Source organism: Artemia franciscana, chromosome 9, assembly GCF_032884065.1.
Source record: "Artemia franciscana chromosome 9, ASM3288406v1, whole genome shotgun sequence".
NCBI classification, from domain to species: domain Eukaryota; kingdom Metazoa; phylum Arthropoda; class Branchiopoda; order Anostraca; family Artemiidae; genus Artemia; species Artemia franciscana.
The window spans coordinates 1,810,508-1,824,177 of NC_088871.1; the positions used below are offsets into that span (position 1 = coordinate 1,810,508).

The following is a 13,670-nucleotide window of genomic DNA, read 5'->3' on the forward strand; positions in this document are numbered from 1 at the left end:
GGTCAGTGGCGTGACTCTGTAAGCTTAGCCAGAGTCCACCCAGCTCTAAATGGGTACTTGGAGAAATCTGGGGAAGGTAAACAGTAAGGGTATGCGAAAGCACAGGATGGTTGGCCCCCAACCTCCCATTGCACTTCCTGGCTGAAGGGCCAAGAAACGGAGATCAGCACCGCCGGTAGGGACTGTAGAGTCTAATGCCGTATCCTTTACCTTTTTTTTACCTTTACTATACCTCATGAATACAAAGAGCCTATGTAATTAGACTGAAGGATAATCTTGTCATCCAGTAGGGATGAATATCTACAAATAAATAATAGTTACGAACCTAATGACAATCAAGTAGGATCCACATGTGTTTCCACCACGAACGTTATATCACAGTTTCAAAGCCAACCCCAATCTGACATAAAGTTAGTTCATATGCAAGCAAATTTAGGAGTCTCCGTCTGTCCGTGATTTTACATATGATTAGTACAAAAAGGAATTTAAATTTCAAATTTTACTAAATTTTTTTGGAGTAAGTGAATTTTAACAAATTTTTTACAAAAGAAGATTTACAAAGAAAAGCAGAGAGCTACGTAAAACCAAAGATGAGCGGAAATAAATTCAAATAATTTTCAAGCACAAAACCACCTTAATTCACCATCAATAAATATACTTGGATACAAAACGAAGACCAAGTCACACCAGCGGCGTAATTTCGTCAAAACCCTGGGAGGAGGGAGGGAGTACAAGTTGGAGCCGGTTTTCCCAAATCAAGTGAAAATGACAATGAAAAATGAGCTATAAAGTATAGTACTATAAGTACTATATAGTACTGTATAGTACTATAAAGGTAAAGTATACTAAGAAAACTGAGCTGTTTCTCTGATTGCCTGAATTATCCAATCTTTTTATAGTTTTGACAGTATTTTAGAAGAAACTAAATTTCAGCTGGGGGGGGCAAACTGGAGTAGGGGGAGATAGTTGCCCCTCTGCCCCACAGCAAAATAAACTTTAAAATGAACAGAAATGAAGAGGAGTAGGGCTCCTCTTAGTTTCTAAGAGGTATCTTAGGAGCGGGGTGTCGAGAAGGGTGCCATATAATGAAGTAATTTCTTTTTCATAATTTTCTTTTTCAGTAATTTCTTTTAATTTAAGTTTTAATGTCGCTTCTTACTTCCAGTTGAAAAAATTATTTTTTTTGAATTTATTTTATCAAAAATTCGCTTGGACGAATTTTATTGCTGTAAATGAGAACTGAACAAAAGTTGTTGTACTACCAACGCTGCAGAGCTGCACCCAAGCCAGTGGGTTAATCCCAACCCTACTTCGGTCAACCCTTGATCCATTCTTATAAGCATTTTAACTGAAGTATCGCTTAAATGAGAAAATGGAAAGATAGAAAATTTTGAACTTATTTATATGCTATCAACATCAGAATAAAAAAATGAGCGATGCTTTGCACGAGCAAACCGTCACACACAATGAACACATGTGCGCCATGATAGTGTGGATGCAAGTCCATCATGTCACAAGAGCAGGGCTGTCACCTTTAGTAATTTACCACTATTTCTAGTGATTTTTATATTGCCTCGACGGAAAAAAATCACTAGATCAGCACACGAATGCCTAGATTGTTGAAGAAAATTACTAAATCAACCAAAAAATCAATATATCTAGTGATTTCTCCCCAGGTGGCATCCCTGCAACAGAGCTTAAACTGACAATGGCACGGACAGAGACCATATGACATTCTTGGAGGTACATGATAAAGGATTGGAGGCTCAAAATCATATACAGAATTAACAGGTATTACGTCTCTTTTTAGATTCCTATGAAGTGTGAATTCCACTTTGCATGAATTCATAATCTTTTAATTTGTAATGAATTTTTATACTTTAAATTCAGTATCTGTCACTTGAAGCAGATAAAGATTGATGGTTAACATAAATTCCACTTTGAGGTTAGTGTGAATCCAACTTTGCTTGAATTCATAATTTCTTAACTTATAATAAATTTGGATGCTTTAAATTCAACACCTGACACTCAAAGAAAAGTGATAAAGATTGATAATCAACATAAATTCAAGCTAAAGGTTAAACCTTCTTACATCATTTCCTCTGTCACTCTCCTGCTCGTCCAACTTCCTAAGCCAAACCTTTGTTTATCTCCAAATGCCAAGTCACAAGTTAATCAGCGTCATACATAAGAAGTGTGCCAAAAACAAAAGGGGAAATATATTCAAGTCTACATCGTAAAGGCTATCCTTTCTTTTAAAATCAAAACAGTGTAAACAAGGTTCTACTGTCACTCTTAACCTCGGCTTCGCTATCATTTTTTTTAAGACTAATTTGTTAGTTATCCCTAGCTAAACAAGCCTAACTTGTTAGTTTGTTAACTACAGAAAAAGTATATAGAGACCTACAAAAACATACGGAACTGCATTAAGTAGATAGGGATAGGGAAAAACTATACCGGGAACTAGAAAACAACTAAATAGGGACTGTTTACAAGGTGACCAAAAATTAAGTTTCTGAAATTGATAGAACGCATTTCTTAGTTTTACTTTTGAATCGTGTGAAATTACCCGTTAGTAGTCCGTAGTTTTTTAGTTGTTTTTTTTGTTTGCGTAAGAAAACATGAGAATCTTTAGTCTTTTTTGTTTTGTTTATCTAGAGCAGAATTCAACATGGCCCTGATATAGCTTTATACATAGAGGTAAATTTAGGGGACAAACCCCATTGCTTGGGTAAAGTTTGCATTTGACTAGTATTCACTTAAATTTATGCGAATCTGTCGAACAAAAAAAAGTCAAAAGAATTCTAGCCACCGGATCGGCAGAACAAAATCATAGCCCCTCCTCCACCTTCACACAATCCTGGAGATGAAGGTTTCATTGCATGGCTTCAAACAAAGTAGGAAATTTTTTATGATCCGCGGAACGACTGATCACCTCCATGATAAGTTCCTTGAGTCCAGCAAAGGGATTGACTCCCCCAGACTTGTCCAAGTAGCCCCAAAGAAAAAAATTGGGATATAACTTCGGTAATATTGAATATCCACTCAAAATAAGTCTCTAAGCTCATCACATGTACTCCAAAGATCCTTATAAGCCAGACATCTTAGCTGTGGTGGCTCGCTCTTTCTTGATGAAGGAAATGCATCTTTAAAATATTTTAAAGTTTTGCACTTGGATGTTTAGTGAATAAGTAAAGTATATATAAAAAATATAAATATAAAAATAAATATAAATAAAAATAATAAATAAAATAATAATAATAAAAAATAATAAATAAAAAAAAAAATACGAACAGTGCTAATTTGCATAAGTCACCCTTAATATTCCGGCTAGGTTACAATTTTTTTTTCCTTACCTGGCCGTGTCTAATATGACTAAATCTAACATAGTTGCCTTATAAAGCTTCACAAAACAATTGGAAAAACACTCATTAGGCAGAATTTTGGCCAAGCAGCTTCCACAAAAGACAATATGTCAGTTTCGCTTTTTCCTTTGAAATCATTAGTTTTTTTAGCTTTTCACAATTTTTTAGCATGGATTTTATTTTTTTGAACACGGCGTAGAGTCACAACAAAGCAAAAACCCAACTGTGAAATTAGTTTTTTAACGGAAGAAAACATTAGAGGCTAGAAGTACGTATGCAAAATGAAGTAGAGATCACGGACATTTTTTTTCTTTTTTTTTAGTCACAGAGGCGATCACACGAAAGGTGTAAAAAAATCCAAACAATCTAAGTGGTTGGGCAGAATATCTTTCAAAAATCGATAAGAAGAAAAACTGAGACAAATTTCCTTGACTCATAGATGGTGAGGATACTTGCTTTTGACCGACTAACGTCACCAAAATCTTTACAGTCTAGGAAGGTAAATGATTCTACCACATCATAAGTATTGTAAAACGAATAACATAGAACTAATACTTTCATTTTGAGGCTTTTGATCCCAATTAAATAAAAAAAAGTTTTTTTAACTGAAAGCAAGGAGTAACATTAAAACTTAAAAAGAACATAAATTATTCCGTATAATAAAGGGGTTGTCCCCTCCTCCACACCTCACTCTTTACGCTAAAGTTTGACTCTTTGTCACAAAACTTCCCTTTACTATACGGAATAATTTCTATTCGTTTTAAGTTTTAATGTCGCTCCTTACTTTCAGTTAAAAAAAAACTTGTTTTTTTATTTAATTTCTGAAAGTTTTTGAATTAATGCATGTTTTGATTTTGACTCTCCACACATAAATAGTTAAAACTAAATTTGCATATTATTTTTTGTTTTTTTGGCTAAATGACTTTCTCATAGTTTTAATCAGAAGATTTTGAAAAAAAAAGTAGAGAGGGAGGAGGCCCAGTTGCCCTCTAATTTTTTGATTACTTAAAAAGGCAACTAGAACTTTAATTTTTTACGAACGTTTTCATTGCTAAAAAATATACGTAACTTACGAATTGACTTACGTAGCGAACTTCTATATTCATATGTTTTTATTACGTATATGAGGGGGTTCAACCCTTCGTCAATACCTCGCTCTTTACACTAAAGCTTAAATTTTGTCCCAATTCCTTAAGAATGACCCATGAATCACAAAGGCCGTAGAATAAATAGTTGAAACTACTAAAAATACTTTAGCGTAAAGAGCGAGGTATTACGAGGAGGTGAACCCCTCATATGCGTAATATATTTCTGTTCGTTTTAAGTCTTAATGCTTCTCCTTACTTTCAGATGAAAAAAACTTTTCATATTTATTTTTCATCAATTTTTTTTAATAATGCTAGAAAATCATGCGCCCCTTTCATTGAAATTTTCTTCCCCCATGATAAATTCCTCCATGGACAGATCCTCCCACTAACCCCCTTCAACTTCTCCCCCCACCAAAAAAATCCCTGTGAAAACGTCTGTACACTTCCCAATAACCATTACTATATGTAAACATTAGTCGAAGTTTGTAACTTGCAGCCCCTCCCACGGGGACTGTGGGGGAGTAAGTCGGCCCTAAAGACATACTTAATAGGTTTTTCGACTATGGTGAATAAAATGGCTATCTCAGAATTTTGATCCGGTGACTTTGGGGGAAAAATGAGCGTAGGAGGGGGCCTAGGTGCCCTCCAATTTTTTGGGTCACTTAAAAATGGCACTAGAACTTTTAATTTCCGTTAGAATGAGCCCTCTTGCGATATTCTAGGACCATTGAGTCGATACGATCACCCCTGGGAAAAAACAAACAAACAACAAAATAAAAAAAACAAATAAACACGCAGCCTTGATCTGTCTTGTGGGGAAAAAATGCAAAACTCCACATTTTTGTATATAGGAGCTTGAAACTCCTATAATAGGGTTTTCTGATACGCTGAATCTGATGGTGTCATTTTCGTTAAGACTGTATGACTTTTAGGGGGTTTTTTCCCCGTATTTTCTTAAATAAGGCAAATTTTCTCAGGCTCGTAACTTATGATGGACAAGACTAAACTTGATGAAACTTATATATTTAAAATCAGCATTAAATGCGATTCTTTCGATGTAACTATTGGTATCAAATTCCATTTTTTAGAGTTTCAGTTACTATTGAGCCGGGTCGCTCCTTAATACTGTTCGTTACCACGAACTGTTTGATTTGGAAGAAGCTTTACGGGCCTTTTGAAGATACTACTACTACTAATAATAATAACTGACTGCAGCATCAAGCCGCCGAGGCCAACACAGCTACGCACGCTCCTCCTCCAACCTAATCTATTTAAAGTCTCCCTCTTTACACCCTCCCATCTTTTGAAGATGGCTAAGCTAATTTGTAGGAGTGTTCTTTTCTTTCCTTTTCTTTTCTAATCCATAATTAGCTGACTTATCTAAATATTAGACTGTATCATATAATAATACTTACAAGAAGCTTATTGTCTACAGTTTTCACAACAATCTCTTCGGGAGTGTATTGAGAAACATCAAATCTCAACTTGAGAAGTTTCTGCTCTCCGTCCTCTTGAATAAGGGGTGAGCTCAGGCCTTCTAACCAAGATGAAGGAGGGGGTGCCAACTCACTAAAGAATAAAAACCATAAAACGTCATATAGTATATCTTTTTCACAATCACCCAAAGGTAAACCCCAGATGGATCCCTAAATTACCAAAACGTTGAAAATAAAAACTAATTGTTTCGATTGGCTAGGTGGAATGTCAAACAACCACACATATCTTTAACAATCAGAAAAATCAGGATTGAGTTTTCAACAAAAAACACCCCCATATAGTTAAATAGTTTTTGGTAGCGACGGGCACCAAATTGTTTTAAAAAATAAGTGAGTGAAAAAAATCAGCAAAACTATGCTAAAGCCCCCAGATAGAGAGTTAGACACAATATAGATGATATAGATAGAGAGTCAATAAGATAGAGAGTTAGAGTCACAACAAAGAGCTTAAGAAGGTGCTGCTTTCTTCCGAAGGTTTAGTTATCTTTGCAAATCAACATATCAAGGCTATATCCAGGAAGGCCAGGGAATTTGACCCCCCCCCCATGGAAATGTTTGTCCGACTCATAAAAAACGTAAAAAAAAAAGAATATAAACAGATTGTTGATGCATTTTAAAAAATGGTACCCCCCCCCCCTTCTCAAAAAAATCCTGGATACGACCTTGCAACAGATAGATAATGTTTGAATTTATATGGGCAAAAAACACTGTCACATATAATTAATTAGTTTTGCTTATTTATATTAACAGCTAAACGTGGCAAAACCTACGAAAATATGGTACAACTATAAAAGCTTCATAAAAAGTGAAACTCTCATAAAATATTCAGTTTGTTAATAAATTGTAAAAAGCCTCAAAAAAATAATCGCCGATCGTTGTAAACATAAACTTTGAACTAAACAATCCAGCCTCAAAAACTTCTGCGTTTGCATAGTCTAATATGTGGGTCCTCATATCCGATTTATCTCCCGCAGGAAGTTTTTTTTTATTTTCTTTGAGTGGCTATGAAAAATATATCATCTTTCGACATTGCTCCCCTTATTATTTAAGATTTCATAAATAGGACATGTCCCACAGCTTATAGAACTTGGACATCGTTCTGAGGAACCAAGACGACCTGAAATTCCCATCACCTGCTTAAAATAAAGTCAACAGGTTCAATTAATGACAGGCTCTATACCAAATTCTATACAGGTTGAATTTTCTGAGTGAGACTTAGTGCAAAAATTTCCAATTTTGTAGAATAACCGATGAAAACCCTTTTCTTTAGTTCTTTTTTTTCATCTTGTTTTTCATGGTTGGAAGAGGTCAGTAAACGCCAAGAAATCGTTTTCTATAATTGGGATTAGAAAATACCATTCACAAACTTCTTTTTGACTGTACAATCAACGTTTGTGAATTGCAATTCCCAATTCAATTAGCATTTGCAATCACCATCAACGAAGATCAAGGGCAGTCATTAGAAAAATGCGGTATAGATCTTAATACGGATTGTGTTTCCCATGGGCAATTATATATGTTGTATACTCAAAAGTCGGTAAACCGGACAATCTATTTATATGCACAGACAATGGGATAGCGAAAAATTTTGTATATCCACAAGTTTTGCGCAGTCAAAAATTAGAACCTTGCATACGTGTTGCTTTAGGGGGAAGGGTTTAGGCTTACGGCTCAGAGAGAAATTACCAAAAGAAAGCGCGTCGATGTATTACAAGAGCAGCGTGAAACCAGGCTTGCGGATGAAAGATAAAGTAAAAAAAGAATGCGTGTCGAGGAATTACCAGAGTATATCAGAGGAATTACCAGTTGTAAATCCGCAAGTTTTACGCAGTTAAAAGTTAGCACCTTGCACACGTGTTGCTGGGGCACGTTGCGGAAAATTAAAAAAAGAAGAAAAAGAAAATAAAAAAATAAGAAAATAAAAATAAACTAAAAACAAAAAAAAATTCAAAAACTATATATATATATATATATATATATATATATATATATATATATATATATATATATATATATACATATATATATATATATATATATATATATATATATATATATATATATATATATATATATATATATATATATATATATATATATATAATGAGAAGAGAAATCACCAGTGCAACAGCACAAAAAAAAGATAGAAGGAGAAAAGGAAGACTGTTTTCCTACATTAGTGATTAATATAGATCAGCACTTGAACGAGGCCTTAACCCTACTCATCCATACAATCACATAGGTCAAACAGCATAGCCATACACAATCAACCATAAAGAATAATCCATGGACAGGCAGTCGTGTCGTCAGTAAGTATATATATATATATATATATATATATATATATATATATATATATATATATATATATATATATATATATACCAATCATTAACGTCTGATCTACCATTAATATACAGTTGTGTGAATTAATTTGATAGATTAACTGATTGCCGAAAGATAGCTTATTAAATTAATGGGTGGATTAATTTAAGGCTGTGTGGTCTTATATATTGGTACTGATAGCGATAAGGAAAACGCCCATTGATAATAAATCTATCTATCACATTAATGGCAAGGGCGTTATCAGCGCGGCACAATTGGTCCAGATAGCCCACAATAATTGCCGACAGTGTACTGTATCCTTAAATAGTATTCGTAACAGTGCCTAATTAGCTAGAGGGTGCCTCCAGTCGCCCTCCCATGCAAAGTGCAGCTAAGTAATTGATAAAGGATAGTTGTGAATAGGTAAAATTGGATGTACTTTATTTACAAATATTTAGTAGGTATCGTGGGCATGGTATACTGGGTGGGTAAGGTGGGTTTACTGGTGGATGTTAGTGGAGACATCTAGAGAAGCAGCATGGCTGCCATTTTTCTGTTTTTGAAAGTATGGGTGATTGATGTAACATAAAATTGTTATAAATCTTCATTACGACTACTACTATTACTACTAAAAATTCACCACAGTACCAAGCCGCATGAGGCCAACACAGGTACGCACGCTCCTCCTCCATCCCTATTTGTTCAAAGCTTCCCTTTTTAAACCCTCTCAGGAAGCTCCGTTTTCCCTTGAATCTTTCTATATTGCATCCTCCCACTCCAACCACGGACGACCCACTTTCCGTTTAGCCCTTGACAATTGGCTGTAAAGTAATGTCGTTGACAATCTGTCATCCTTCATCCGCAGAACGTACCCAAGCCATCTGAACCTTTCTCTCATTATACCCCTAAAAAGCGGAATTGAACCTAACTTTTAATACAGGCTACTGTTTGAACTACGGTCAGTAAGACGGGTACCCAGAACAATCCTTAGGCAATTTCTCTGGAAAACATCTAGCAAATCTTCATCCACTTTTCGGAGCACTCATGCTTCAGAACCATATTTGACCACTGTCATTGTTGTAGCTTTGAATATTCTAATCTTGGTTCGCAGACTTATCATCCTATCCCTCCAACCTTTTTTCAACTGTGAAAAAACACCCTGAGCATTGGCTATTCTACTTTTAACATCTTCACTGCTCTCACCGTCTTAATAATAATAATACTACCAAGTTAAGTGAAGCTGCCCACCTGATCGATCTTTTCGTTACCCAGTATTACCTTTTTATCTTCACTTATTCCTAGCCTTAGCGACTTAGTCTTCTTAACATTAATTGTCAAACCTATTCTAGCACACTGAACTCGCAAAACCTCTTAAAGTTCATTCATTTTGCTCACACTTTCATCTAGGATGCTTAAATCATTAGCGTAATCTAAGTCCTGGAAAGTTTTTCCTCCCGATTTGATTCTGTGTTCTCCCATTGCCTTTTCTGTGCTCCTTGAGACAAAGTCCATCAAAATGATCCATATAAAGGGTGATATAACAAAACCCTGCTTAACTACTGATTTCATACGAAACCAGCTGCTAACCTCATTTCTTACCTTAACTGCAGCAGTGTCACTCTTGTACAAGGATAGGACATTCGCTAAAGTTTTTTATCAACAGAATCAAAAACTTGTTCATAATCTATAAAACTGAGGACCAAAGGTGTTTGATAACTCAGGGACTTTTCAATTATTAGCCTAAGAGCAAAAATTTGGTCGACACATTTTCTATCATTTTTAAAACCACCATGTTCTTCTCTTACCACTTAGTCTACAGCAGCTCTTAGTCTAAGTCTAAACGGTATCATATCTAAACAGTATGAGTTTAGTATCTAAACTAAAAGGAACTAGCTTATGAACCTAATCAGATTTTTTTTTGTACTGTACTGTGTTAGGTGGCGTAATTAACTTGCGAATTTAATTGCGAGGGATTGCTCACTTCATACAAAGTGAGTTATTATTTATCATAGTGTATAATTGAATATACTGGTGTTATCGCTGATTAAAAACTGTCATATTTACTTTTAGTCAAGTAACCTTGAATTAAGACTGATTAACAGTTCGTGAATCTGCAGTGTCTCGTCGGAATAAATGACGGGAAAAAAGCCCCTAAGGCTACCACCCGAGAAAGATACTCCCACTGAAACCCTTAGCCAGTCGCCATTCCAACCCACCTCTAAAACTCTTCCTAGAACCCCCCCCCCCCCCAACTACGCGATCCAAAACAGTTAGCCACTTGTCAGGAATTCAGGCCTTAGCCGAAACTAACTCTAATGAAAGAGGTGAGAAGCCTGGCAAAAAGAGGAAAAAGGATGAAACTCGTTCGCCAGTGATAGTGCAACCCCTCTCTTCAAGTGTCCCAGAAACTAGTGCTAACGATTACCCCAATTATTATACTGTCTCTATCAAGAAAACCAATGGCCAACCCTTTTCAAAAGATCGAATAATGCAAATTAGGAAACCTGTCTTTCTGATCTCTAAGGTAAATTTTGAGCTTGTTTTCAAGCAGGGCGAGTCTATTGATATTTACTTTACGTCTTCTCAGGCGGTAGACCATGTCCTGTCAAAATCCAAAGAAATAATTCTTGATGGCTCAAAAATTTTAGCCACAAAAAAAGGTTTGGAAAAGTTACACAAGTATGTGCTGTATGGTGTTGATACCAGTGTAAAAGTGGAGGAAATACAAACTGAACTAATAGATTCTTCAGGCCTTCTCATCAATCCTTCAACTGCTCTAAGGCTAAGTTTAAACAAAGAAGGTTTTCTGCACCCAAGCAATTCAATCCTCATTTCCTACAAAGTTGAGCTAAGTAGAGAAATATTCTTGTACGGTATGTCCCTTTTTTACAAGATTTATAAGCCCAAGCCACATGCTCCTACAATGGTCAATGCTCCACTTGTCTGGCCCACGGCCACAGCAAAAAACACTGCAAACAGTCCCATCCGTCTTGCCTTAAGTGTGGGAAAACAGGCCACACAATGAGACACACAGCCCTCCAAAAAAATCTTGCCCAGCTAACCAAAAGCGAGTCCTAATCCTTAGAACATCTGATAAAATGAACCTACCCTACTCAGTTGTAGCTACAAGAATCCCTTGGCAACCCACACCCTATCGGCCCAGTAGAAGCCAAGCAACAGTTGCTGTAGAAGATGCAAAGACAGTATCATTTCCAAAAGAGGCAAATAATGTTCATACTCAAGGTTCTAGTCAATCCCCCCATCCCTTACCTAAGTTTACTTCAACATCCTGCCCTTCAAAAGATTCATCTAAAAGTAGCCAAGAATGGCAAAGGCTTGCAACTTATCTCACAGTCAGTCACTTAATTGAGGTTAGTAATGAAGCTGAGGAAACCAAAAATATTCTCAAGAAGAAAGCTATCACTAAATTCCTAGGTGATGACATCTTACAAACAGCTATAGCTCAATTCTGATCAACTAAAAAATATAAAAGCTCTCCCATCAAAAGCTAGTTAAGCCTGTAGACTCAACTGAAAATCAAATTAATACAGGCTCTGACAATGCCACAACCCCCAAGACGATAGTCGGTGTCAATGCCCTAGTCAAAGGCAAGAAATCTAAGAAAAAAACGGCAAACTTTCCATCCCAGTCCAAAATTACCACCAATGATATTTCGTCGGCTGAAGAAGATTTCCAATATTCTAATCAAGGAGATGATGAAACTCAGACCACAATGGATATTTAAATGTGTACTATACGAGATTTTACGTTTCTCACGAATTTATCACTGTGCAATAATGTTGTTTTTAACTATAACGATGACCAAAATAATTTGCCCACCAGCCCCGATAGCCCTTTAAACCAAATTAACTGTGAATATCTCAACACTTTCGATTTTGTAAAAAATATGAAACCTAAGGTAATGGAAGAGACCAAACTTAATGTAATTTGCTTTAACATCAGAAGTATACGGGATAAGTGGGCTAATTTTAAAGACTTAATTTTAATTAATGGTTACTGCCCTTTCAACGTAATTGGAATAAGGGAAACGTGGCTTTCCGAAATTGATGATAATAATGAATTTTCCCTCCCGGGGTTTCAAGCTATTCATATTGAAAGAAAATTAACTAAGTCCTCTGGCGGCATTTCTCTTTACATCCGATCAAGTCTGAAATTCACCAGGCTATTAGACTGATGCAATACAGGCTATTAGATGCATTTATTCAATAATCGTAGACATAAGTGTTGACGAGAATTCTTTTATTTTTTCATTATTTTATAAACCCCCTCATTTCCGACCCCTTTCTTCTGTAATCTGTTTGATGATTTTTCTAGTTTTATTAATTTACCACAAAAGAAGGCAATAGTTTTTGGGGACTTCAATTGTAATTTACTAAATGTTAGCAATAATAATGATACTGATACCTTCTTTGAAACATTCACCTCAAGTGGTCTTCTTCTCACATTCTTTTTTCCTACTAGAGTTGATCCTATGAGGTCTACAGCTACTGTAATTGACAACATTTTTGTATCCACTTCTCTGGGAAACCAGCAGTCCTCCAAAATACTATTTTTTGACCTGTCAGATCACTTTCCAATCTATCTCTCCCTACCCTCCCGACCAGCTACTCAACCCTCTAGAACTAATACCCCTACGTATAATAGAATATATAATACTGTGAATATGAACCGGTTCACGGATCGTTTGAAATCCTTCGACTGGTCCAAGGTTTTGGATTGTCAGATGTTAATTCAGCCACAAATGGTTTTACACAGGGACTGAGTGATCTTATCAGTTCAACCTTTCCAGTTCGTAAATCAAACCGAAAAACTACCCATATACGCCCCTGGATGTCTAATAGCCTGATAATCTCTTCATACCGAAAAAATGACCTATATAAGTTAGCTTGCAAAACCAGTAACGTTATTGACCTGACTAATTATAAAAAATACAAAAACTTATATACCAAACTCGTCCGGGAAGCAAAAAAAAATTATTATTATTCAAAAATCTCTCATTGCAAAGGGAACTTGCAAAAAATTTGGTCCACAATAAATGAAATTCTTTCAAAAAAAGAAATTCAAGATCCGTACCTATTAACCTTAAGGACATCAGTGGCAGATTAATTGACCCAATTTTAGTACCGGATGCTTTTAATAATTATTTCACTAATATTCCAAATGCTAACTCCTGTTCCTTCTCCCAGTCAGTACACCCTAGCAAGAATCCTGGATCCATGTTTTCTCTCCAACTGATCGTAAAGAGGTGTTCCAAGTTATCAAATGTCTCTCTAATAGTAGTACACCTGACTTCTTTGGCATAAGTAATAAGCTTCTTAGGACCATATCTTCCTATATTTGTGAACCCATTGTGCACATAGCAAACCTGTCTATGA

At 35.7% G+C, this 13,670-nt stretch overlaps 1 protein-coding gene across 2 annotated transcripts in view; it reads right to left on the reverse strand.

Moving 5' to 3' along the window:
* LOC136030872 (alpha-crystallin B chain-like) overlaps nt 1-13,670 on the reverse strand; it is a 49,332-nt gene that overhangs the window by 14,973 nt on the left and 20,689 nt on the right. For both annotated transcript variants that reach the window (XM_065709938.1, XM_065709939.1), the window contains one exon: nt 5,869-6,022. In XM_065709938.1, the coding sequence (XP_065566010.1) occupies nt 5,869-6,022 (154 nt within the window). The remainder of the gene's footprint in view (nt 1-5,868; nt 6,023-13,670) is intronic.